Source organism: Podarcis vaucheri (assembly GCF_965113315.1).
Source record: "Podarcis vaucheri genome assembly, chromosome: 12".
Taxonomy (NCBI): Eukaryota; Metazoa; Chordata; class Lepidosauria; order Squamata; family Lacertidae; genus Podarcis; species Podarcis vaucheri.
In genome coordinates, this window is record NC_138750.1 from 5,583,252 (window position 1) to 5,611,093 (window position 27,842).

The following is a 27,842-nucleotide window of genomic DNA, read 5'->3' on the forward strand; positions in this document are numbered from 1 at the left end:
TTGAGCTCAGATGTCTTTATTAAAGTCAAGGCAGCACATACAATAATCACCAGCATACTTATAGCACAATGTATCAACAACATCATGTTTCTGAGGCATGCATCAAGGCATTTCAGTGCATCACATAAAGGGTTCCAAGGAAACAGAGGCGTTTCTGAAAACAAAAAACTGAGGCGGCCACTAAAGGCATACAATGACCAACAATTTGCCTCCTTCAGTTCTATTCATATCAGCAATAAAATATAGTTAAACTGGACAAAGATAACTGCAGCAACAACATTCCACTTAACTCTTGTCTAGCATTGCTTCCAATGCAATCCTATGCATGTCTACAGAAATAAGCCCTCCATAAATCAATGGGTTTTACTCCCAGATAAATGTGACTTACTTCTGAGTGAACATGCATATGATGGCATTTAGGTGCCCTCTTTGAAGATCACAGAATGTGATTTCTCTCTCTCTCTCTCTCTCTCTTTAAAAAAATCAGTTATATATACTGTGTCTTAAAAATTAAAATAAAAAGGCCCTTTGTTTGTAAAAACTGCAGTATTTTTTTCCAAAAAACAAGGGGCTGGATCCAGAGTGAGTTAACAGAACTTTCTTCCAAGAGAAATCAGTAAGAGTTAAGTCATTATGAACTTGTCCTGATTGTTTAAATGGCACTCATGTTGCACTAACAAACAGTGTGATCCTATACATGTTTTCTTTGAATCCTACTAAATTCAATAGAGTTTACTCCCTGGTAACTGGGTATAGGGTTTTCAGCCTTACTCTGGATCCAACTCAATTGCACTACACTTTTCCATGTAAGTAACACTAAATCTCCAAGGCAACAACCGGCTTTCTTCACTTCCCTGGGAGGGGCAGGGGAAGGGGAAAATTTTTCTATATCGTGAAAATTCCCAGCTCCCTTTGATTCGGGCCAATGGCTTTCATTTTATGTGAACCACCCTGAGACCTTCAGGCACAGGGCGGTATAGAAATTAATTAAATAAATAATAACAATAATTTTGGCCCTATAAAGTTTACACTAAGTGGCAGTTTATAGAATTTTGGCCATTAAAAAAAGAATTGTCTGCTAGCATGAACAAAACACTGTAAGCACAGCAGCATATAGGGAAAATTCTGTTGTCTCCAAAAGAGAGTTTCAAGATTACAGAATATGTTGCAGCCCAGATCTATGGTCCTCCTCAATTTCTCATGTCACTCACTGTACACCTCTAGACCGTTTCTATGAGTAAAGAGAGGAGCCAGTGAAAGTCCAGCAACATAATTTGCAGTAAAAGTACTTTTAAGGGTCACATGTACTACAATTTAGGTAGGCTTTCCCTTAAGTTAGAAACAGCAGTGTCCTTACCACAAGGCAGCAGACTTGGGCGACAGGCAGATCAAACCTGCAGGGTACAGTAAGGCTATTGCACAGTAGAGTTTCCCAGCAACTGTACCCCATAATAATCAATGGAGAGTGGATGCCATTGGGTTGGTTGGTTTTGCTTCAGGCAATATAACATTGGATTGGCCCTCATCAGAAGCAAAGCAATATGGCAGGGGCAGCGACAAACTAGCACCAAAACCATTCAGCAAAGCAGCTGAGAGGCAGTTTTGGTGTAGTACTCCCAAGTGCAAATAGTTTCGTTCTGCACATGCCAGTCTCTTTGCATGCCAGTCTCACAATCAGCCACAGGGACTTGACAGAAGCAAAACAACCAACCTTGCTCCCTTCACAAAGATGCGGTGCTGTTTTATTGACAAGTCAATAAATGCCACAGAACACCCACAAGCAGCAACCCCCCCCCCCCATGCTGGCACATTTGCAAAAGCTAAGCAGGGTATAGTATGGTTTCATTTTGGATGGGGACCCTATGTTTGGATTCATGGATTGCAGGGGTTTGGACTTGATGACTCTCAATTCTGCAATTCTATGATTCTATTGAGACACAGAACAGTATCTTGTTTGCACAAATTTCCATCTTGTGACCACAAGCATTTCAAGCCCAATATTGGGAAGTTTGCTTCCATTTTTAAAATGAATATAACTTTAGGCTCCTATTTGCGAGTCAGTGTTTACAAGAACATAGCAGTAATTATAAATGGCTGAATTGATTGGAACTACGGAAAGGATCCTGAAATGCCATCTTTTTTAGAGAGTCCCAAGTGAAATAGAACAATTGACTTACCAAAAATCTTACTTTGACGATAGCGCTTGAGATGTTTTGCCGTTTCAAAATAGATGCAAGACTATCATGGGCAGAAATAACACAGCACTGTGCTAAATGAAAGGCATAATCCTCAGAAATTTCAGTATACAATCTTCTTTCAGTATACTTTTGAGTATGAACCTCTTTCTTGTACTTTCTATAGCTACTGTATATAACCAAAAATAATTTCAGGTCTACGTTATGCAAATCAATTTTTAGATCCAGGCGAGATTGCTTGCTATGCAGTCACTGTGAATCTATCATTTCTAACACTTCAAATGGGTTTTGTATGTTCTTCTCAGACTCTCCCCCCCCCCGCATATATTCAAATTCAAACTGAATATTAGCAGAGTTTATTGTGCGTTTCTAGGGACAGGAAAATGACCAAGAGCTACTCCAAATACAAGATGTAGCAGAAGCATCGCAAGGACCCACTTTGACCCACTTTGACCCACTTTGTGTGGTGATTCTCACAAATATGCCTCTACATGGTGACAACTGGTATTTATATTAGAAGAACAGCCTGAGAACAAGCAGGTCACCTGCTATGATCACTACCACCATGTGGAGGCACTCTCCTCACAAAAATAGAGTAGACCCACTTGCTTTATGGCAGGTTAAGACGGAATCAGTCTCAGAAAGGAGCTGGATCAAAGCATGAGGTCTGAAATCTCAAGTTCCAACTCAGCATAAGGCAATTAAGTGTAAAACCCAGTTGGAGGGCAGATTTTTAACTCCAGCCATGTTAAAACTGAGCCATAAGTTCATGGAAGTAGTTCTGCAGCTCATATACCTGTCTGTCAGCTAGTTAATATGGGTGAGAACTAAACACGATACAGGAAATAGCAGCCACATAGAAAGTTCTCTTGCTTCCAGTAACGCAGAGCAAGATTTTTGAGGATCTTTTCCTCAGTCCTCCCAGCAACAGCCAAAAAGACAGGTGGGCTGAAGACACAACACAAATTAAGTCCAACTAAACATTCTGTAGATTGGGGCAGGAAATGCAACATAGAGCTGTCATTTTCTGTATCTGTAGTTCTGTTGTCAGAAGGTGCTTTCAGAGAAGAGACCCATGCCAGTGGTGGGCAAGGCCAAAGGTAAAGTAGAGGAAGCAAATAAATGTATTTTACCTTTGAACAGCAGGCAACACATGTGCCTACACCTCTTGTCTTCCACCCAAGCAAAGCAAGAAGTATTACCAGACTTCAAGAGCACATTCTACCCAGGCAAAAGCACTCATGGAGGGCACAAAGCCAGGCCAGTCAGGGATGTGGTCTGGGTGAAGGAATATGGCCAGGGAGAAGGTATGTCCTGGGGAAAGAAAAGAAGGTCTGAAGGGCTGGAAGGCTACATTTTGCCAACTCCTTCACTAAGGCAAGCCAAAAGTGGTACACTATTCACTTTTGCCAGGTTAAACCAAACCTGTAAAGGACATGGGAAACCTGGACTGGCCCAAAATTGTTAGAAAAGTCTTACTGGTCACAATGGAGTGTCTGGCAAGTTAGAAGGGAATGGAAGAAAGAACCATTTCCGGAAGAGGAGGAGCAGCAGCAGCAGCAGCAGTTCTAAGCAGCCCAGCCCCCGAATCCCAAGCAGTTTCAAGAGTAGATCTTCGCTGGCCGCTCACAGAGCCGTTGAATCTCTTCGGCAAGGTCGAGACACAGCAGAATCCGCCTCTTCTCAGCCACCACTTCCTCTTGGGAGGCCTGGCCCAAAAGCTTTTTGGCAAAGAGGATCAGGTCTTGCATGAAGATGCCAACTTGTGAGCGGGGGGCCTCGGGAAGACTCTCCAAGCACCCACTTGTGAAGCAGAAGTTGATGGCCTTGTCCCGCTTCATCCCGGGTGCCCTTTCTTCAATCCAAGTCAGGGGCCTGGTTAAAGGAGACGGAAAGGGAAGGGAAACCAAGTCAACCAACTCAGAGGCTGGCTGCAAATGAAGACCTCATAATAAGCCAAAAGTGTGTCGTGGAGGCCAGAAAGTGCCCTCCAATATTAAGTGCTATTCTCCAGCACAGCGTTTCCCAAGCTGTGGGTCACCACCTGCAAGGGGGCCCTGAAGGCTCTGCAAGTGGGTCACAGGTTTTCTGTAAGTAGACCCAAAATAATTATTGCTTGTAATGGTATGAGAAATGCATTTTGCTTTGCTGGCATATTATAATGCTATGTCGACACTTGTAATAAAACATCAGAAATGCTCAAATCTTAGTTTAACACTTGGGGAACGCTCTCCGTTGGCAAAGGCCACAATGTGCTCACATAGGGAGTTGTTGTTGTTTTAATTGTTTTTATATACTAAAAATGCAGTAAAATGGCTACATAAAGTTCAAGCAGGTTTTTAATAAGCCACTCTCATCTTCCTCATTAATAACATTTCAGAGATAACAAAAGCTAAGAACAAATTCACAAAAAGCTTGTGTTAAGACTCTGGCTGCATTTCTGACCCCATTTTTCCCACTCAAGGTACCCAGAAGGACATCAAGAGTAGTTCTGCCTAACTCACAGCCAATTCAGGGATGTGTCAGAAATGCTCTATTTCTCTATTCCAGCAAAGACTTACTGAGTCTGTCCACATCCAGCCCACACTTAAAACCAACTCGGACATAAATGAGAGTGGGCCAAACATTCAGCTAGTGCAAATCCACCCATGTCAATGGAACTGCATCACTGGGAAACCTGGCCCAGAAAGGGAACAGACCTGGAACACTATGAAGAAGAAGAAGAGTTTGGATTTGATATCCCGCCTTTCACTCCCCTTCAGGAGTCTCAAAGCGGCTAACATTCTCCTTTCCCTTCCTCCCCCACAACAAACACTCTGTGAGGTGAGTGGGGCTGAGAGACTTCAAAGAAGTGTGACTGGCCCAAGGTCACCCAGCAGCTGCATGTGGAGGAGCGGAGACGCGAACCCAGTTCACCAGATTAGGAGACTACCGCTCTTAACCACTACACCACACTGGCTCTCTATGCAGAGCAGCCAAATGCTAAAAGGGTTGCATGACACCCAGAAGCGGCTTGCACAGATGTCTTTGGCTTTGAAAAGACAACACAGGGAATTTCCCCATCCTAAGCAAGCTGGCTGCAGGTGGTTCTGTAAATGCAGCAAATTATGAAGACATACATTGAAAAATAACTTGCAGCTTATTAAAGCATATAAATGGCAAACTGAACTGGAGAAGTATGCATGCACACGAAAGCTTATACCAGAACAAACTTACTTGGTCTATAAGGTGCTACTGGACATTTTTTTTAAATTATTTGAACACTTGCTGCCACTTCTAGCACCACCTGCTGGTGTTCTTTATCTTTTGTGAAAAGTTACCAAATTACTGCATTTTACTGAAGGCTGCAGCTTTCCAATTCAATCCGTGAAATTAACCCCTACCTCTCCCCTCTGCTTTTCTGACCCTTCTTGTCCCCTTTGGGTTGCAGGATCACAATGTTGCAACATCAACAGAAGACACACCTGGCATAATTGCCCTGCCAGATTCTCAAGCCCAGATCTAACAAGCCTTGGCTCTCTAGTCATTGTTTCCCAGTCTTGCTTTATCACTTGCCAGCAGTTCACAGCTGCCTCCTGTCTCTTGCCATATGTCTGATTTTACCCAGCAGCCTTCCCAATCCCCAACCTGAGAAGTTTCATTCCCCAAATGAGAGAAGCTTGATTGTAACTCACTTCTGCGCTGCTATACCTAGGGCTGTCATATTTCTAGAAGTAAAATTCAGGACACAAAAGTTGTTGAGCATTTTAAATGAAATTCAATGTTGTTGAACTTTTTTTAGGTAATCAACCTAAAAATCCTGGACATTTTTCCAGAATTCCCCGCAGACGTTATGTTGGCTGGTTAAATCCTGGACACCTGAGGCCGGGCTACACAGGCTAGTTGCCACTCCTAACAGTGATCTCAGGTAGCAAGTGGCAACAGGATTGTAGGCCAAGTGAGGCCACTAAGAGGAAGGTATTAGCATGCTTAGGGAAATCTCATGTCTTGCAAAACTAAAAGAGAACAAACATTAAACACATACAAACATGTCCACTGAAAAATGAATGTGCTCAAGAGCCAAACAATATTGACTGTCAGCTGGAAAAGAAAAACAAGGAAATGTGTGGACCTGAAATGTTTTGTATGAAATGAAATGGCTGGCAGGAATCCTGAACAAGAGCACTCCTACAAGGAGGTGAGGATAAACTGCAACGTTTTGTTGCAGGTTCCACTCTTCTATAATAGATGACAGAACAAGTAACAAGATTTAATACTGACGGCTCTGTGTAAACAGCTGTCCAAATACTCAGTGAAACCAAATCCGCAGCAGTGGCAGCTTTTCAACCAGTCAGCATAGTTGCTAACTCTGTTTTGCTGCCACAAATATTGATGGAAGACCTGGACTCTCCTTGCGTCATCTGTTTGGTCATTTGCAGAAAACACGTGTGCAGGCACTCCTTGTTACATCTTCTGAGGGAGAATGCCTTTTGTCGCTTCCCCTTTGTTTTTCTTTCGGACAGAATGGGGGTGGTGGCGGTGGGCTGCTTACAGCCCTGGCCCAGGACATACAGATAGAAAAAGGACTCCAAATCTAGCACTATTCAGAGTCCTCCTCAGCACAGCCAGCTAACATACATTTGTGAGGTGGCAGAGGATATAGCATTATCTTCAAGTGGACCGGAATCAGTCGTGCTCTTTTTCAGAAGTTAAACACTGTCTGCTCAGAGTTACAAACTCCCATCTATGCTATTTGATAAAGGGCTTACTTTTTTGGGAGCCATGCTGCTGCTGAGCCACGGGCAGTTTAAGTGACCTTTTTGGAGAGAGACCTTGGCTCCAGCTCCACGAGAGATTTTTGCCAGTGGAGCTAGGATATGATGCTAGCCAACATAGTTAGACTGTTATGCAACGCTACCATTCCTAGCAGATTAATCTTAGACAAATGACTACACCAAAGACAAAAGCTACTGGGATACACATGGCAGAGGTGCACACAACATGTGATAAGCCTAGTAGAACAAAGGTGGTTGACAGCGCAGGTAACAAACCAGGCCACATGCTACCTAGAAAAGTAGGAAGACAATGGCAAATTCGACTTGTAGGAGCAATTACAACTGGTTCCAGTTCTGAAAATATCACCCAGGATATCAAAACAAAACCATTTCATGATTCTCAGCAAATGCCTGTCCAATTGTGGTCATGCCCTATGTCACAGATGCAGAGGAAATAATTTATTGAGACTAGGGCAGTATTATAGATTGAAAGTGTAAACTGTTTATTGTGTTCATTTCAATATTATGGTTTTGTTTTGTTGTACACTACCTTGAGCATATGCGACAGTGGTTTGTAAATTAAACAGATATTGGTCTGGTTTGCACATTGCACAAAGCCAAATTATGCCGTAGCATATACCCAAGCATATGAGCTCCTAGAGAGATGCTCACAGCTAATTTGCTCCTGCCTCGTCCTTTTCTTGGTGCAAAATTTAGATTGCCTGAGCAGAGATTATTTTGGTTGAGGGTTGAGTAAGCCAGCAGGAGAAATATTATTGTGGTTAATCAACATTTTCTAGAATTCAATTATACCAACCTATTTTTTGCAGTCTGAAACTGTGCAGTCATTCTGGAGTAATTTCTCTCTTTCTGCTCTTCCCTTGTGGCAGAGACAACAGTGAGGTCCCCAAATAGATCAACTAGCCAAGTCAGGCGAGCAATCCCACTAAAAGCTGGGAATCCTGAGCGTTCTTCATCCAGTGCGCCACCTTTAGAAATGAGAAAGAGGACTTTGAACACATGGCTGGAAAAAGAACTATTCTACCTATGTGTGGACTATTTGATATACTACCAAATAGACAGAATAATTTCAAAGACCAGGTCTGTTTGTACAACAGACAGTAGAATGGACTGCGCCAGTCCAAACTGCAGCTGGGGGCTGGACAGAACCACATTTTTAAAGCTCTCTTACAATAAATAATACTTGTAAATAGAAAAACCAGTGCAGTCAGCAAAGAGGTAGGCCTAGAATCTTTGGTTAAACTGGCTAAGAATCTAGGCCTGGTCCACGTTTATTCCTTCCAGAAATGGGTGGGTTGATGACGTCTGAAGCACCGGCTGCTGCAAAGCAGGTCAGACTGCATTAAATTAGACAGTCTCCAACAACTGACCTGTGAAGTGCAAGGTTCCCTTCACAAGCTCCTTCCCTGCCACCTCTTTCTTCAGCTGCTTGTACTCCTCAGTCAGGAGTTCAATATGTTCCACGTGGAGGATTTTGCCTGCCATGGAGACAAATCAGATTTAAGGATCAACAATTGGGAATGGCATCAGGTTCAAATGCATGGTTGTCAGTGCCCAGTCTTCTACAAGAGTGTGAGAGAAGCTATGCCTCCTTGAGCACCTTCTTACTACATAGCTAGTAAAGTCATAAAATCTCCCCTTGAGTAATTTAGCTGGGAACCCTACACCAAGGAAGTAGCTACGCATTCCATTTCTTGGCTGCACTATTTGTTTGTTTGTTTGTTTGTACATACATACATACATATCCTGCCTTTTTCCCTAGTAGGACTTAAGGCATTCTACGGATAAAAATGGCTAAAAACAGAAAAAAACAATTAAGCAACTATTTCGTCCATCAGATAAAACGGTGGGGTATATATACATGAGAATGAAATTACCTTCCCTGAAGGTATAGAGCAGGCCAGGGCACCCTGTGCCAAACAGCTTATCAGCCATTTACTGTACCCCATCAGGTGCTGCAAAACGTCCCTGTTTTTGAACACAATTTAGATGGTTGGTGGGTCAGACATTGTGCAGACTTGCTCCAAAATACAAGGTGCTTCCACACTGTGCTATCTGTATTACTACACCTGCTTTTCACTTTTTTAAAGAGTGGGATCTTATTTGCACTGATATCAGTGTGGGTGAAAGACTGCTACTCTTAAACAGCTCTATTTCTTCTTTACATCTTCAGGTGAGGCAGTGGACGTGCTGGACCACTCTCTTGCCTTGGTAAAGGACTGCATGAGAGTCAATAAGCTGAAGCTCAATCTAGATAAGACAGGGGCCCTAGATCAGATGACTGGGGCAAACTCCCTCTGAAGGAGGGGGCACACAGCTTGGGGGTACTTCTGGGTCCTTTGCAGTTGGTGGCCCAACTGCACCCCTCTCTGGACAGGGATAGCCTAACTACTGTTGTCTATGCACTTGGTAACCTCTAGGCAAGAATACTGTGACATTATACATGGGGCTGCCTCTGAAGAAGAATTGGAAACTTTAGCTGGTGCAAAATCTGGCGGCCAGGTTGCTCACCGGGGAAAGACAGTCTGAGCATTTATCACCAATCCTGGCCTAACTGCACTGGCTGCCAATCACTTTCTGGGCCCAATTCAAAGTACTGGCTTTGACCTATAAAGCCGTAAATGGCTCAGGACCACAACAGCTCAAGGATGCCTCTCCCCATATAAACCACCCTGGACCCTGAGGCCCTTCTTTGCATGCCTCCTTCATGAAGGGTCTGGAGGTTGGCAACATGAGAATGGGCCTTTTCTGCAGTGGCTCCCATTTGTGGAATGCTATCCCTAAGGAGATATCCCCAAGGGGACGTGGATGGCGCTGTGGTCTAAACCACAGAGCCTAGGACTTGCCGATCAGAAGGTCAGCAGTTCGAATCCCCGCAATGATGGGGTGAGCTCCCGTTGCTCAGACCCTGCTTCTGCCAACCTAGCAGTTCGAAAGCACGTCAAAGTGCAAGTAGATAAATAGGTACCGCTCCGGCGGGAAGGTAAACAGTTTTTCCGTGTGCTGCTCTGGTTCGCCAGAAGCGGCTTAGTCATGCTGGCCACATGACCCAGAAGCTGTCTGCGGACGAACGCCAGCTCCCTTGGCCAGCAAAGTGAGATGAGGGCTGCAACCCCAGAGTCATCTGCGACTGGACTTAATGATCAGGGGTCTTTACCTTTATCCCCCAGGAGGCTCACCTGGCACTTTCTCTATAACCAGGCCTTTGGATGATTAAACAATCTATGGCCTTTAAAATGTGTTTGTGGTTTGTTCTCGTTTTTTCATTATTGTTATGTATTTTGTGTTCTCATGTTTTATTTTTATGTTGTAAACCACCCTATGATCTTCAGATGAAGGGTAGTATACAAATTTAATAAATAATAAAAATCAGTAACAAAAGAGAATGAACTAAGGAATTCCCCCCTGCTTTTTTTCCTAGGAAAGGTGAAATCAGGGGCAACCCAAGACATTTTGCAGCCTTACCGTATTTTTCGCCCTATAGGACGCACTTTTCCCCCTCCAAAAATGAAGGGGAAATGTGTGTGCGTCCTATGGGGCGAATGCAGGCTTTCGCTGAAGCCTGGAGAGCCCCACCGCCAGACCCACAAGCTTGGGGGACAGCGGGGAGGCGCAGCGCGCCTTTCCCGCTGTCCCCCGACTTGGTTAGAAGGCTGGCGGGGGGCTTCCCCCTCCTCCAGCCCCGCAAGCTCCCAGAGCCATGCCAAAGCTGCACGCAGCTTCGGCATCGCTCTGGGTCCTGTTCTGGGGGCCCCGCGCCTGGGGGAGGGGGAAATAATTTTTTTCCCTTTATTTCCCCCCAAAAAAATCTAGCTGCGTCCTATGGGCCGGTGTGTCCTATAGGGCGAAAAATACGGTATATGAAGTACAAGGTGGTGCTACACCGACTCCTCCAAATTCCACATGCCGTGCCTTCCTGCAATGGGACAGCATCCTCTGTTGCAGAAGGCTAGCTTTTTTGAGGGAGGGGCGGGTCAGGACAGGCCATGTGGTGCACAAAACTTGTCAGCATCTATATTGTGTTTTTAATATTTGATTGGGAGCCGCCCAGAGTGGCTGGGGAAACCCAGCCAGATGGGTGGGGTATAAATAAGAAATTATCTTAATTATCTTATGTGAAGCCAGTAGGTGTGGTCATCAGGGGATTTGGGCTGGGTGTTCACTGGTATGTGGATGATACTCAGCTCTACTTCTCATTTAAATCGGAACCAGTGAAGGCAGTGAACATCTTGAAGGCCATTGAAGGATGGATGGCAGCTAACAGATTTAGGTTGAATCCCAACAAGACAGAAATACTGTTTCTGGGCAACAGGGGGGTGGGGGGGTGGGCAGGTGTGAGGTACTTCGTCGTCCTGAATGCAGTAACTGTGCCCCTGTAGGTCGAGGTGCACACAGCCTGGGAGCCATTTTGGACTCACAGCTGTTTATGGAGGCACAGGTCCAGGGCGGCTGTCTACCAGCTCCATCTGGTACATCGGCTGAGACCCTACCTGCCTGCACAGTGTCTCACCAGAGTGGTACATGTGCTGGTTATCTCATGCTTGGACTACTGCTTGATCTACCTTTGAAAGTGACTCAGAAAGTACAACTAATCCAGAATGCAGCTGCCAGACTGGTGACTGGGAGTGGCCACTGGGAACATATACCACCGTTCTGAAAGACCTAGATTGGCTCCCAGTATGTTTCTGAGCACAATTCGAATTGTTGGTGCTGACCTTTAAAGCCCTAAATGGCCTCATCCCTATATACCTGAAGGAGCGTCTCCACCTCCATCGTTCAGCCCAGAAACTGAGATCCAGCACAGAGGCCCTTCTGGCGGTTCCCTCATTGTGATAAGTGAAGCTACAGGGAACCAGGCAGAGGGCCTTCGTGGTAGTGGCACCCACCCTGTGGAATGACCTCACATCAGATGTCAAGGAGATAAAGAACTACACAACTTTTAGAAGACATCTGAAGGCAGTCCTGCATAGGGAAGCCTTTTGGTGTGTAATGTTTGGTTATGTTTTTATATATGTTGGAAGCCTCCCAGAATGACTGGGGAAACCCAGTCAGATGCGCGGGGTACTATTATTATTATTGTTGTTGTTGTTATTAGTAGTAGTAGTACAGTAGTAGTGGTGGCGGTAGTAGTAGTAGTAGTATATTCTCCAATAGAAGGGAACACTGAAGAAACGTTGAGAGAGGTGCTGCCATTGCCTCTCAACGTCTGTTGCCTGAGGCAGTTGCCTCATTTTGCCTAATGGTAGGGTTGGACCCCAGGTGACACATACTTTATACCTTTCTTAGAAACTGAAGCAGTAAAGTGGTTGTCTCTGTCCAAGAGCACAAACTTCTTGCAGCACAGCACAGCGTTCCATAGTTTTCCATTTTGTACCACACCTGTTCCTCATCTGAGATGTCCCCCCACCCCCATTCTGTTAATTTGGAGGGACCAGGGCAGAGTTCCTTTGTCTCTAATAGTTTAGAAGAAAGGAGAACTTTGACATATATAATTTCTCCCATTGTGATGCTGCAGTAGTAGAAGAAGAAGCAGTACTTGTCAAATTCTTCTTTCTGCATAACACTCCATACAGGACACGATACCTTTGCAACTGTGCTGCCCTGCGACACACACTTTAAATTACAAAGGAGCAGAGCCATGGTGCCACACACTGTTTTAAACAAGCACAGCCTTGGTTTTGCATAATACCTTTCTGCTCTGCCAACTCCCACAGCTCATGTGCTTCCTTTGCAGACAGCGCCAAAGGGTACTCGACAAGGACATGTTTCCCAGCCTCCAGGAACATCCTTACAAGAGAGAAAATGAAATGTGTTACACTTATGCATCTTGCACTTTCAGAAGCTCAGAGCACCTTTCCTAGGTGTTTTCCAAATTATTCCCAGCAGCAGGGTGGCTAAATAAATGATTTAAAAAATAACCAAAAAAATTAAAATTTTAAAATAAAATGCTTTTGGAGGAAAAATCTTTTTAAGGATAGTTTTCTATTTAAGTTACATTATAGTCCAAAGGCTATTCATCAGGAAATAAGGATTTGTTGTAAGTTTTTCATGTGTGCTAAAACTCAGTCTGTGGTGTTTTTTTTAAAAAATGTTTAACCACATCAGTTAACAAACATGGATACATGGATACATATGCTATAATGTTATTGTTTTAGTTAAATAAATTGTTTAAATTGTTATTAAGAAAATGATTATTTTTCTCCTTCCAATAAAGTACAGCAGAAAAGTTTCCAAATAGAAACAGTTAACTTATTGAACCTCACAATAATTTCATAATTATCTGTCTATGTATTTCTAATAGTATAACCAAATCAGTCATTTTTAATATAACTGTAAAAACTACTCTGAAAATTTATTATTCCAAAAATGAAACCTTCATCTGGTTGTAAATATTAAGATTATACCAGCAAGAATGAATCTTTCTGTAAAAAAATGATTTAAATCAACTCTTACTGACTAGTGATTTAAATCAAATCCACCCAGCCCAGCAGCCGTGCAAACTACAATTCTCATTGTTCTTTTGGTGCAGCAATTACAGTTGCAGCCAAAGTCAAACTCGTTTACAGTTTGACGCAAGCTTTCATGGATATCAGAAGCATTTCTAGGCGCTAAGGACAATTTTCTCCATCCCTTTTTACATTCTAGCATCCATACAAGCACTTCGCATAAACTGCGCATTTATATTGTTGCCTTTCTAGATGAAACACACACATTAAGTGGCGACCAGGAAAGAGCCAAGGCTCAGGGGAGCCAGAGAGCAGTGCCAGAGCAGCTGCTTTGCATGCAGACGTTCCCAAGTTCAATCCCTGACGTCTCCAGGAAGAGCTGGGAAGAGAATCGTAGTATTGTAGAGTTGGAAGGGTTCCCAAGAGTCACCAAGAGCAACTCCCTGAAATGCAGGAACCTTAGCTAAAGCATCCCTGGCAGGTGGCCATCCAACCTCCACTTAAAAACCTCCAGTGAAGGAGGGAATCCGTTCCTCTGTCAAATGGCTCTTATTGCCATAAAGTTATTCTTCATGTTTCCTGTCTGAAATTCTGAAGAGCCTCTGCTGGTCAGTATGGACAAAGCTGAGCTTGACAGACCAATGGTCTAACCTGGTGTAAGGCTGTTTCCTATGTTCCTATCCCACCCACGTTTTGGAAGGTAAGAAAATGTACTGTTTAAACTCGCATGAACCATCATCAACTGATGAGAAGGATAATGCCTAAATCGCAACTGAATTTGCTGAAAGTCATTCTGGTCAACATACTCTCTGGAATAACGGAGAACCGACATTCTAACGTCGTTTTTATACTAGAGAATTAGGAAGGCAATACCTGACAGTCTCACTGTGGTTCTGGTTATCTGTACAGACGATGGCAGCAGTGACCTCCTTGCTGTCCACAGCTTGTTGTAGACTTATCTGCTTGACTTTCTGAACATCACCTAGAGGTCTCCTAGTTTTAGCAGAAACAAAAATGAATGAGAACATACCTACCATGAACAGCACTTATGTGGCACAAAAGTGCAGAAGGAAGCAACAAGAGCTTATTTATTTCCCAAAATTGCTTTTGGAGCTTTTTACTCAATTAAAATGTCACAACAATAACAAAAAAGCATAATTAAAACAGATGATAGATAATCCAGTACCATGGGGAATATTTTAAAATGCCAGAAACTTAAAAAGATGATAGAATTAAGATGTTTTCATCTGGTGCCTGAAAGGAAACAGTGTTGGAACCAGATAAGTAAATGGGGCACCACAACCAAAAAGGCATTCTCTCCAGTTATCACTCATTTTACCTCTGACGAAAAGGGAATACTGAAAAGAGCCTCAGTGGGGGACAACTTGAGATGTACAGCGCTCTAACCTGGCTCATTAGAATATTAAGTTCCTACTAAGCATTTGAAGAAGTAGGTTATTACCTATGAGACATCATGCCCATTTTTCGAAAAAATAAAAAAGGCTTATCAAAAGTTAGCTTCAAGGTGCCATCAAGCATAATTGTTTTTACAAGGTATAAATTAGTCTCATTAGACTTTTTTTCTTAAGCCACATAATGAAGCCTCTCACCTAGACACAAAGCCCAACAGTCTGAGATGCTCAGCTGGACTGGAAGGCAAAGGATTCAGCAAGTCCCTGATCCGCACAGATCCTGCAATCCCAATCCCAACGACCACAGTCCCAAACATGGTAAAACCTTCGTGAAAGAGGGAGGGGTGGGGGAAGAAGAAGAAAGGTTACTAGAAGCTTGTTTCTCTCCCCATTATCCTCTACGCTATCACAGAATTGCTGCTGGCATTTCCTATACAGATGGTCTAATTGTTTAAAGAGCTGCATTCTTTCAACCCTAGCAAAGTTAATTGCACAGGGTACTTCAATACTGAAAGTGCACAGAGGGACAACAAATCTATGGCTATAAGAGCTGGACGTTAGATTGTGATGTTTAATTTATGCATTTTTAAAAAACAGCATTGTAATACCGGCATGTTTTTTGTTTAATGGCAAATTGCCAAGAGACTCTTGTGCAAGCGATGCATTAATTAATTAAATAATAATAATAATAATAATAATAATAATAATAATAATAATAATAATAATAAACTTTAAACATCAGATACATAAACGTTGGCCAGAGAAGGGGATTTCTGCTTTGCAATAATAATAATAATAATAATAATAAACTTTAAACATCAGATACATAAACGTTGGCCAGAGAAGGGGATTTCTGCTTTGCCTCTCCCTGCCAGGGCGATCTCTCTGCTCCAACTGACAGCTGCCCTGGGATGCCAGAGTCAAGGGACAAAAGACCTGTCACTGGCCAGAGGCTTCCCTTCTAGAAAGGGTGTTTAGCACTGTTTCCTCAGTTAAATGTTTTGATTATAGCAGGATTGTGCCCAATATGTTCTCTTAGATTAAAGGCTGGCCCAAGACATTTTGACACCTAAGGCAAACTACAAAATGGTGCCCCCCCACCAGGTAAGAAGGGGTGAGTGAAGCTCTGCATCAGGAACAAGGGGGGGAATCAAATCAACCTTACTCAATGGCTGAGCTGGGAATCAGAGATTGTCGTGGGGGAAGGAAGAGGTCCACTCTGGATCATGCTGGGCAGATGTGGACCCATGGGGCTTCCCCCACCATTTCTTCCCTAGGGGTGGGAAGAGACCAGCAGCACTGTCTATGTGCTAAGAGGCCTCTGTGGAGGAGGGCTGGGGTGGGGGCTGAGGAGGTGGCAGATCCAGCCTCCGAGGAATGCTCGGCAGCTGCTGTTACTACTGCAGTGGTGGGCAATTCATTCCTTGGAGGGCGGATCTGCTTCCCCTGTGGATCCTGCCACCCGAGACAGTTGCCTCACCTTGCTTCATGGATGGGCCAGCCCTACTCTCACAGACTCTCAATCCTGTTCCATTAGCAAGGCCTACAAAGTACATTTCCCCTTATAATTTAGGAAGCCTTCCCTTTCCAACAACTTACTTGTAACGTCAACCAATAAGACAACTTTTCAGTTTAATTTGCCAGTTGCCTCCTCAAGCAGACATGTATCTCTGTGCTCTTCACTTCCTCTGTGCTCTTCACTTCCTCAGTTGGTCTTCCTGTTGCCTGGATTGTTCTGCCAAGACAGAAGAGTGCTTTGGGTACAACATCAGGTGCAAATGTGGAATGAAAAAGGCTGTGAGATGGGCTGCTGCTCACACAATATGAAGCGCTTCAATTCCCGTAATCATTGCCTGCACTTGCCCTCTGTAGCATTCCAGCTGTTCAGCCAACCCAGCAGCAAATGGCAGGAGGAGAGAGGGCAGCCAGGAGGGCAAGCAGTCAGAAGCCAGGGATGGAACTGGGTACATCATACCTGGGGAGGGGGAGTAAAGTCCTTCACCTGGGTCTGCGCAAAAAGAACACGAGAGGATGCAGGTAGCAGTATTTAGGACGATGTCTCAGCTTTACAAAGAATTCACTACTTCTTTCTGCCTTTTCTGTATAACAGAGATAAGGCTTATGCACTTTTGACTGCTCAAGATAAGCATGAGGGTGAGACCAACCACAAGTTATCTATCAAAAACAGGAACGGGGTCAAAGAGGAGTAGCGAAGGAGCATTCCTGGATCAAATTGAAACTAGATATGTTGCCCTCTTCCAGGGGGGATGCCCAATTTCCTCTCCCCTTTTTAAAAAATAGCTTTCTCACACCAACAAAAAACCCTATCCCACTTTTTCTTTTAAACTCTTGAATTCTGGTCCTCTGGTAAATTGCTATTTGTTTTTATTCCAACCAATAACACAACAATTTGGAGAGAGTCTAGGCTACTATTTTTGCACGAATCAGATTGGTCATTTCAACAGTGCACAGAAGACAGTGCCTTTGGGGGCAGGCAGTGTTCTTGGGTTCGTGGCCTTCATCATTTTTTGCACTGAGCACCCCAAGGTCAGAGGAAGCAAGAAGAGTTCTCCCCTATTCCAGGTTCAAGTGGAAGATTGAGGATGTCTTCCCAGAACAACCCTTCCCCTTTCCAAAATAAAAATTAGATGAGCAATCCTTGCCTGGATTCCTGGAGGCTATGATAGCAAATGTTCTACATCTTAATCCAAAATGCCACCAGAGGGAACCCTTGCAATCTCAAATAGCTATTTAGGCAAAAACTTCTCACTCCTTGGCTTATTCTATTCTATTCTATTCTATTCTATGATTCTATAAAACACAAGAAAGGACATTGTAACACTGTTACTGTCCTTCCCTGTAATACAAAACAAAACAAAACAAAACAAAACAAAGAAACCACTTTTTAAAATATCTAGGCCCCAGGCTGATGAGGGAACAAGCATTCATATTTCTCAATGCCACTTAGCTGTGATTATATTATATTATATTATATTATATTATATCATTTTGGAGACAGGGTTGAGCAGTTATGGTACTTTTCATCCTGAGGTCCTGGTGGTGAGGAGATGCTGTGAAAATTCATTAATGCATCAAGGAAGAAATGCTGTTGGAAACAACCCCTAATTAAACCCCACTGAAACCAATGGAACTTGCTTTTGATGTATAAGAAGGACACAACATGAAGACTCCTTTCTCTCCCTCCAATACCTCCAACCACAGGGCTATTCATCCAGGTTCTGTATAGATAAATAAAGAAACTTCCTGAAAACTATCTCTGTTGGAAATGGACAAAGTCCAGCCCTCTCTCCTATACAGGCCAGCCCAAGAAGCTGTTTTGACAAAATGCCCCCCCCCCATTCCAAAGTGTAGAAGCCAACAGGAGCAGCAGTTGAATCCAGGGCTGGTGGCATGTCAGCATCCCCTACAACACCATTGTAACATTAAATTAAAAAGGCATGCACAAAGTTAAATATCCGGATAGTTGAGCTGGGATAATAACTCTGAGAACTTAAAGAAGAGAAGTCACTTGATACAGGGACAGACCACTGGCCTATTCCTTTCTCTTTTTTTAATGGTGACACAGACCATTCATAACATAAGAATATTCTACACAACTGTGAGCAGGGCAGTGGGGTGGGGTAAGCGAAGACAAGCTACAACAGTAAGTATAACATTGTTCATGGCTTCTGCTCAGGCTGCACAGAAAAAGCATTTTGGTTCCTGAAATTCAATCTGATTGTGCAGATAAAATATAACTGATAGAATTCTACATGATGTGGTCTTGGCCATCAACCGCTGTGTTTTCCTCCCCATTCCATCCTGTTCACCTATGGGTGGGGAACGTGTAGCCCTCAAGATGTTGCTGAACTACAACTTCCACAATCCCTGACTACTGGCCTCTTCAGTTGCAGATGACAGGAGCTGGAAGCCATCAACATCTGGATGGCCACAGATTCCCTGTCCCTAACCCATGTTCATAGGCTGGGTGACCAGATGCAATGTAGGTCAGAGCCTCTTTCTTAGGTGCGAAGAGAAGGAAATGTTGGCAGGTGCAATCTTGCCATGTATTTGGGAGAAGATGGGAGCTGGGGAACTTGGGTTCAAAGTTAGACCTCAAGCTCACTGGGTGACCTTGGACCAAGCCCACTGTCTCTGCCTAACCTACTTCACAGGATTACACTGCGGAGTGTGTACAGCCATGGATGCTGTCATAAGTACCTTGGAGGAAGACCAGTGCAAAAGATAAAGTAAACTTAAAATGAATAAAAATAGCAGTAGCCAACATTTTCTCCTTTACATAATTATTCAAAGTATGGACATCCTTAGCACCCTTTCCCAACACACAATACTCTGCAAAAGCTTAACCAGAGGGCTGAATAACTAAGCCCATCAGACCATTTGGCAAACAGGATATTACTGCAGTAACCTATCTGGGGTTGTATTATTTCAGAACAAGAGTGGGGGGGGGGAATGCAGGATTCCTGTGTAAAAAAACAAGCAGAAAACTTATCTGCAAGTAGATAAGCCAGATAATATTTCCAGGAGCAAAGTTGGCATATGTAACCAGGGCTTTTACAAGAACTCATCCCCTTGAGAAGTTCAGCTTTGAAAACATCTATTTAACTGTTCGCTTTTAGTAAGTGAAAACTACTTCAAAGATTTCCAAATACTGGTCTCTTGCTTGTTAAAATGTTTAGACCATCAGTGCCTTTCGGAAGCATTTGTGGGCTAGCACCTTCTGCAGATGTATTTACAAGGCTTAAATAACACTACACAACTTAATTTAAATTGTTGGCTTTAGCATCAGCAATACAATCTTTGCAAAACGTATTAGAAACTGAGAGTAGAATAATATTTTTTCATCCACATCAAAGTCTCCTTAAAGCTTGCAATCTGGAAGTACCCCAATATAGTTATTAATTTATGCTTTAGGAATATGATTTCAACTAACCCTGATTTGAGCCTAATCAAGTTAAACTGGCTTTTCTTTTCAACATGGAACTAAGGGTGGTGACCTTTAGCCTGGATAACCTAGCTGAACTTTTGCATTCAGACCCCCAAGTACTGCCTCGTGTATTTCCATATGCGTGCTGGTTTTGTTAACGTTCAAAAGCCTTATGATCACTACAAATTTATATATTTTATAGACTGCTACTCTGTTAACTACTTCATATCCCCCAACTTTAATTCACGAATATTTGTTTCAAATACAAGTTGAGGCCTGAACTAAATTAATGCTGAAGAAAATAGCTTCTGGGGTTCCTCCAACTTTACTTTCTGCTACAGCAGAAAACCGCAGCCCTTCTAAAAAATGCAATGAACATTTATCGTACATATCTGCTGAGATGCACACATTTGTTTGTGTTGTTTTTAATAATTAGTTCTCTCCGCAGAATAGTTTTGGGAAAGCCCAGCCGCTCTCAAACTAGGGAATGACGGTGTGGTGTAGTCTATAGTTTTATGGTAGTTCTCTGGATCTGATAGCCATTCATTCTACCAAAAGACAATTCTTTTGCGAGAGCGATCTATTGGAGCTTTATGGGAGTTTCCACCACTGAGTTGCCAACAAAGATAACACAGGTCTAAATTGGAGATCAGTTGTAGTCTGTTGCAGCAAGCTGAATGTTCAAGAAGCAACTTCAGTCTTTTTTCAGTCTGAAAACTTGAAGCTGCAACTGAGTAGGAAGACGAAGGAAGATTTTCCACCACCCCTGGGGAAGGGGAAATGTGGGGGGCAGGATGATTATACCGAAAACACACTAAACTATCCCCAAGCTCAGAATAACTTCTCCTTCCTTTAATTATGACCAATCACCTCTAAATAAATTATCTTACATTAATTCATTTCTTCAAATAAAAATCCTATCTAGATCGTCCTTTAATTCATTACCAACCCAGATCCTGCCTGCCCCAAATCCATTTTTCAGTTAACCCTAAGTCTCCTCATTTTCCATCTGTTCCTAGTTCCATATAAAGTAAAATTACACACTGTTGAACTTCCTTAAGTCTACTGTTTTTAACAGGAAGGGACAAAGAGCTCCCTAGGATCCATGCTCCCGTGGGATTAGGGTGGTTACACGGAACCCTTCTCCCTGACATGCTTGCTTTCTATTTTCACCACCTGCCCGCTGAAGTGCTAGGGTTTAGCAAAGCTTTACCACCTCATTCAGCTGAGTGCCTAAACTGACCCCCAGGATGCTGAATTCTGTACCAATCTGAATTTTTCATTACTTGTCCATTTTGGTCCATCATGGTTGCTAGGTAATTCTATGAAAATGTTAATCTACAGACCCATTTCCATAAATAGTTAATCTGTTCTAAATTGTTTTAAATTTAACTTCCCACAGTTTCATTCTCTAGCAACTTTTAAATGGCATTTTACATGTGAGGGGGGAAACCAGAAGCATGACATGCAAGATGACACAAAACTTTTCTATTTTTCTTCTTCTAAAGTTCAGTTGAAGGACCGCCCCCCCAATAGGGAATAGACTACTTACCCTTTATGGTACTGAGAGTTTTGCTTTCTCATTTAGTGATCTGACAAAAAAATAATAATCCTAGGAACAAATCAAATGCACTTAATTTTGGTAGTTTAGGTGTCTTACATTGGTCACAAAAATCCTTTCCCCCTCAGCTATGGACTATGTGACCACAATGTGACTATGACCTCATAGGTAGCAAGTCTGGTGCATCTTTGCAACATGATCTTCAGTGCAACAAAGGTGAGTTCTTGTCCGCTATACCTTGTGAGTCATTTAAAAAGATTCCAGGACGGGCTGTACTTGAAGCCGATATGACTGAAAGCCTTCACGTTGCCAACTCCAATCGTTCAGATAACAACTGTGAAATAGTTACAATACACCGAATGTTTAAATCCCTTTCTGCAGTATTAGAATGATTTGCCTTCAAGGGACAGATCACAGTAATGCAACAGTTTCTTTATAAACATCCACGAAGGCTAGATGCTTGGGATTAAAGATCAAGAGTGAGTTTGTTTTTAAATGCTTGGCAGGCCACACACTAGTGTTGAGCTTTTTTTAGGGAGTGTGCCGCATCGACTACCTTAAAAAGCACTGGAAAAAATGTTGCCGCTCCAGAACTACATTCAGGAGTGTTCCGGCTGGAAAAAGCCCTTGCACACACAAAATACAATTTGTATGCAATGCCACTATGAGCCACAGATCCTGGCAGAGACACTTAGTATAAAAAGAACCCTGGGCATGCTTTTATATGAACGGATACAACTTGTCCTGAATCAATCTGACTGTCCTTCTATAGAAGTATTGTCCATATTTAGATGCTCTCAGGCAGAGTTCTGCTCCATTCCTGCAAAGCATACTTCAGCTGTGGACCCTCAAATGACATTTTCTCTAAGTTATATATTCCCAGCCCCAGCTTCTGCCATCTGAGGGACTTCAGAATTCAACCCCACAACTAAAAATGCCAGACTTAAGCCACAAACTTGTACACTGGAATTTGACTGTCCTGCAATTCATGTCAGAGCTGGAAAACATAGCAACCATTGCCATGAATTGAAGGATGTGTTCATGGGAGCAGTTTGGAAAGGATGGCCAAAAACTATTTGGTGTTAGGTTGCAGCATGAGTCACTCTGACCCCTGCTGCAACTGCAGTCTGACTGAGTGTTGGCTCTCACATTACTTTTACTAATAGAAATACCAAGACCAGTGTCAGAAAACAGGTGTGCAAACATAATGCCAGGAGGGCCATAAGAGTGCCTCATTTCCTTGCTGACAAACACACTGGGATTCCTGACACATGTAGGGAAAGGGAAATAAATAGATGAATCTGCTTTATACCAAGTCATGCCTTCTATAGCCCAATATTAGCTGGGCTGACTGATGTCCAAAGATCTTTTCCAGCCCTTCTCCTTATATCCTTATAAACAAAAACATGGCAATCCAAGCAGTGTTTGAAATTAGCCAGGCACCAGGAGCATTTTGCACCTGGCTATCAACCACTTGTGTCCAAGTGAACTTGCCTGGGCGCCAGGATAGCACTTGACGTCTCCACCATCTGGAGCTTCATGCCTGGGGATCATTGGATCAGGACGCTTTTCACACTCATCCAAGATCCTGTAAAATTCTATCAGTTATATTTCATCTGCATGATCAAAATGAATTTCAGGAAGAAAAAATGTTTTTTCTGTGCAGCCTGAGCAGGAGCAGTCACCATTAAGAAAGAGGTTGGATTAGGCCAATATATACTGTGTGTAGATTATTCCTAGATAAAGTGACTTGTCTTCTTTAAGTTCTCAAAGCTGTTAACCTAGCTCAAAGTTGTCATCTGAACTAGCCAAATGTTTAACTGAGACTTAATCACAGTCTGTCAATCATTTGCAAAATAAGACTTAAGAGCTGTCTTGTCCCCAAATGGCAACTAGACATTCTGTTTTGGCAGCTGCAACCGTGGTTTAAGGAGCCATTTGGCACTTTGCTTATATATCTGTCCATGTACACAGGGTAGGAAAGCTTGCGTATTGCAGAAACCCCTGACCAGTGCATCTTTTTACACCCTTCACGTTGACATGAACATACAACAATTCCCACAGGACCTTGTAAATGGGAGTTGGATCACCCAGAGTAAAGAATAGGGGGCAGGTTTTGATGACAACATCACAATTTCCACCAAGTGCAGCTGTTTTATTTCCCCTCAAACAAACAAATGATAATCATTCTCATGACTGAGAGAAGGCAAAGATCACGCAACTCAAGCCTCTGAGAATCAAGTCAGAACCACCCTGGAGTCTGTTTCTGGATCATATTACAGTCTTGCAGACCGATTTTTCTACAAAGGTAAGTGAGACCTGCAGCAAAGTGTTCCAGTATGGAAGTTGGTTCACCTTTTACGCAGTTGGAGGCATTGTGGCCAGACAGCCGGGTCTCAACAGTTCCCCAGCCAAACGGGTGGAGGGACGCCACCTCTCCCCCACATCACTCCAGCCGCGTCACCATTGCTGGGGGACAGCCCCAGCCATTCAGCTGGCAGGGTGGGTGTGGCCATGGGCAATTTAATCGCGGCACGGCTGGCCGGCCCCCTTTCTCACCCCTTCGTCGAATCACCCAACCCACCCACCCTCTTTTCATGCTTAGCTCATACGACCTTGCTATGGACAATTGTTGGTCGCCATGTTGTTGAGGCTGGGTAGGAATTTTTCCCACTTGGCAAATTGGCACCGGCCATTTGGTTTTGACTACCTAGTAGCAATCGTCACAACTTTGGTGAGTTTAGGCATTGGGTAAACCTTTGTTTGGTTGGAGGGGAGGATGCTGGCTTCACCTGCCCCTCCTCAGTAAGGGTATCCTGTTAAAGGGATCCAGGGTGTGAATCCTATCTGAAGTCTGGACGTGGGCTAGGGCCATGTCACAGCCCCTACGGGGACCCCCTATTTAATGTAAGTCATAGGGCACCCCTTATTGGTGGTTTGCCCTTCAGTGGACTCTCTGCAGATGGGCAGGAGTCAAGATATAGCTTGGCTTCACCCCAATGCCTAAGCCAAACCGCTCACATCTGTAACCAATAAAGTTGTGGCCTAGTTGAATCTGTTGTTCTCCTGGGAACTTTGTGCCTTGGGTGCTTTGGCATGCAATGCTGCTTCTCAGGATTCTCGTCACTCCGTGCCATTCCTACACCTGGTTCCACGCTGTCAATCAGCATTCCATGGCAGGGTACCTCTGCTTGTTCAGTTCTTAGTGGGGCTATTTAGGTTTTTGTCTGCCCCTAACAATTTACTGTTCTCTTGCAAACCCACAGGTTTCCCCAAGCCAGCTTACACCTCCCTTTCGTGTGTGGTGCGTGTGTTCTGGTTTATCTATAGAAGCAATGGCATTCACAGCTTGGAAGCAGAGGGCAGGATATAGCTCACCTTTATTAATTCCTGTATTTCTTCACTAGAAGGCTTTTCAGCATGAAAATCTGTTGTATTAAAAACACCTGCATCTACTTCAAACTGTGCTCCACACTTTTAGAACTGCTTTAACAGCAGCTAACCTTTCATACCTGCAGAATACTTCTCATCGGACCTCAGAATTTTGACTTAAACTCTGCAATTGGAGCTTAAGTCACCCCCATTTTACACTTGGTTGAAATGACCTACAGCAGGCACCCCCAACTTGCGGCCTTCCAGATGTTTTGGCCTACAACTCCCATGATCCCTAGCTAACAGGACCAGTGGTCAGGGATGATGGGAATTGTAGTCCAAAACATCTGAAGGGCCGAAGGGATGCCTGACCTACAGGATATAATTCAGCATCTGCAACTGAATTTTTGAGAGCTCAACTCCTCTTGAAACCAAGTTGTAGATAGCCCGTCAAAGTTACAAAGTTTACTCACCTTAATATCTAAAGTGGCACACTTTGCACCATTTTTGTGTCCTTTATTTACCTTACTTCTCCCCCCCCCTTATTTACTCAAGGTGCACCCTCCAAATGTGCAAGGAATTTACTTGGTGCTTCTTTTAAACATTGCACATTGCTTCCCCTCTCCCCCCTCCCACTTTAAGGGCTTGTTGCCCTTTTAAAATTTGGCTTACAGGGTCCATAAACATAAAGCATTTGTCCTTTTCTAAATTGTTCAGAGGGCATATTTCAACAGCTGTAATAAAACACAGGACAGCATACTCAAATAAGCCCTCCCACATTCCACTTGCGCCCCCCCCCCCAATTACAGCAGTAAGCACTTTGAGGGAAGTATGGATGGGACACAAGAAGAGAAGAAGAGTCTCCTGGATGAGGCCAATGTCTTGTTCTCGAGTGGCCAAGCAGATCCCTGCAGGAGACCAGCGAGCGGAACATGAGCCCCAGCGCATCTCTCCCCTCCTGTGGTTTCCAGCAACTGCTTTTGGGAAGCCTTGCTGCCTCTGACTGTGGAGGCAGAGCAGAGCTGATAGCCCTCCTCTCTCCATGGATTTGTCTCATCCTTTTTAAAGCCATCCAAATTGGTGCCATCCCTGCTTCTTGCAGGAGGGAGTTCTGCAGTTTGGGGAAGCACTGTCTTTTATCTTCCCTGAACCTTCCAGCATTCAGAATAACCAAAGTTACCATCAGCAACTGGAAAATCCAAACGACAGGGATATGGTACTTGCTAGCAGGGATGACCGCCCACCTAGCACCATCCCAGCGGGGGGGGGGGGCATCACAGAGTCCCATCAACCATGGACCCGAAGCAACATTATCTCCTCCTTCCCCACTTTTTAAAATTCATTCCCCATGAGAAAGAAGGGCTGGTTTGAGCTTACCCTGCTCTCCTCTCTCTTTCTGCAGATACTGCTTACACAACTCAACTGCCAGCTCCACTGTGCGGGGCGCAGTCACAAAACCGGCTTGGCCTCCTGGCGCTGCTCACAGCTCCTTGCACAACTCCGGGGAAGGAAGGTCCCTCCTGCCGCCGCCGCCGCCACCAGGCGCCGCCTCCCGAACTGGAAACTGGGGGGCCGGCGGAGGCCAGAGGCGGGCATAGCAAGAGAAAGGCCGGGCGGAAAGAGACAGGGAAGCGGCGGGGAGGGGATCAGAAGGGCCGGCAGGCGCCGATTGGTGCCCGGTGTCAAACACGGGGCAGGGCCTTCCGTGGGAATCGCCGGCGAAGGCGGCCTGAAACTGAAGCCGGCCGTGCAATGTGCAACTCCTTGCAAGGCAAGTTCCCCTTTGGGGTGCAACTTCTCCCGACACGCTCCGTCCCCTGAACGTGCCTGCTTTCCTCACCCGGATAAGGCCAAGGCAAGGCATGCACAATGCAAATCTCTCTCTCTATCTAAGAGATGCACAGATAGAGATGAGAGTCGCTGTGGTCCAGTGGATTATGCAAAGCACGCCTTCCACTCTTCCGTACACAACTCCTGCGGAAGCCAGGCTGCTGCTGCTGCTGCTGCTGCATAAGAATGAAGTAACTCTCTGCGTGAGCCATTCAAAGGTCCTGACAATCTCAGCGGCACCAGCCTCTCCTACAATGATCTGCCTCTGCTTGTTTTTTCCTAAATAAAAACGAAAACAACAAATTCATTCTTGGGAAAAGTTACCCACAGGCCGAGCGAGGCAGGTTCCCTCCCAAGCCGCCGCGCTTGTGCTCCGGGGCGGCCGAGGCCTCGCTTCCCCGCCTCGCCCCGCCCCGCCCCTGCCCGGCCCTCCTTCGCCCGCCGGGGGCCGAGGAAGCGGGGAGGAGCCTCAAGATGGCGGCGGCGCCCCGGAGGGCAGCGTGACTCGCCCCTTTCCCGCCGCGCGGCTTCGGCCAGGACGCCTCTCTCGGCCCCAGGTGCGTGCCTTCCTTCTGGTTTTAGAAGAGACTCTTTTAAGAGGCGAAAAATTGGACGTGTATTATTTATATTTAATTAGTCTGCCGCCCTTGGTGTCCCGCGGCGCTTCGCAGTGTATTTGTAAACTCGGATATGCTTCCATTCTGCTGCTGGGCGAGCTTTGCTGTGCCGCCACTTGGAACTAAATGCTGTTAATCTCTCACACACGAGACTCATATACAGACATACAAGCCCCATCTTCACTTACTTCTGAGTAAACCTGCATAGAGTTCTTCATAAACTAAAAATGTCATTCAATGTGTGTGTATGTGTATGTGAAGAAGTGTGCATGCACAGGAAAGCTTATACCAAGAACAAACTTAGTTGGTCTCTAAGGTGCTGCATATATATATATATATATACACACACACACACACACACACAGAGTGAGAGCATGCTCGCATGCACAGACTTACCTGTATAGGATTCTGCCTAAACTAAAAAAATGCCCTTCTGTGTATATATGTCATTCCCAGTTGTATATGTTGAAGGGCATTTTTAGTCTAGGCAGAATCCTATACTAGGGAGTAAGCCCTATAAGATTGGTAGGATTAAGTTTGAGTAAATCCTGTGAAGGAGCACACTGCAAGAAGTCCACAGTTGTGAGGCATGAGTTTAATGGATAGGTCAGGGTAGCAAATAGCACTGTGCAGTAGGTGTGGCCCACCCCAGGCGTCATCCCTGAGCGGGGGTGGGGGTGGGTTTG

At 44.3% G+C, this 27,842-nt stretch overlaps 1 protein-coding gene across 3 annotated transcripts; it reads right to left on the reverse strand.

The window, feature by feature from the left end:
- Positions 1-26,669, reverse strand: BLVRA (biliverdin reductase A). 3 transcript variants are annotated; one of them, XM_082192905.1, is made up of 9 exons: positions 26,087-26,669; positions 16,804-16,927; positions 16,428-16,563; positions 15,027-15,153; positions 14,290-14,409; positions 12,660-12,757; positions 8,341-8,448; positions 7,767-7,938; positions 1-4,070 (listed from the first exon to the last, which is right to left on the reverse strand). In XM_082192905.1, the coding sequence occupies exons 4-9, from the start codon at positions 15,143-15,145 to the stop codon at positions 3,797-3,799; spliced, it is 891 nt and encodes a 296-aa protein (XP_082049031.1). In that variant the 5' UTR covers positions 15,146-15,153; positions 16,428-16,563; positions 16,804-16,927; positions 26,087-26,669; the 3' UTR covers positions 1-3,796. The 3 variants fall into 3 exon arrangements, with proteins under 3 accessions (XP_082049031.1, XP_082049030.1, XP_082049032.1); XM_082192904.1 differs by lacking the exon at positions 16,804-16,927; XM_082192906.1 differs by lacking the exons at positions 16,804-16,927; positions 26,087-26,669 and adding an exon at positions 16,647-16,784.
- Between the last annotated feature and the right edge of the window lie 1,173 nt (positions 26,670-27,842).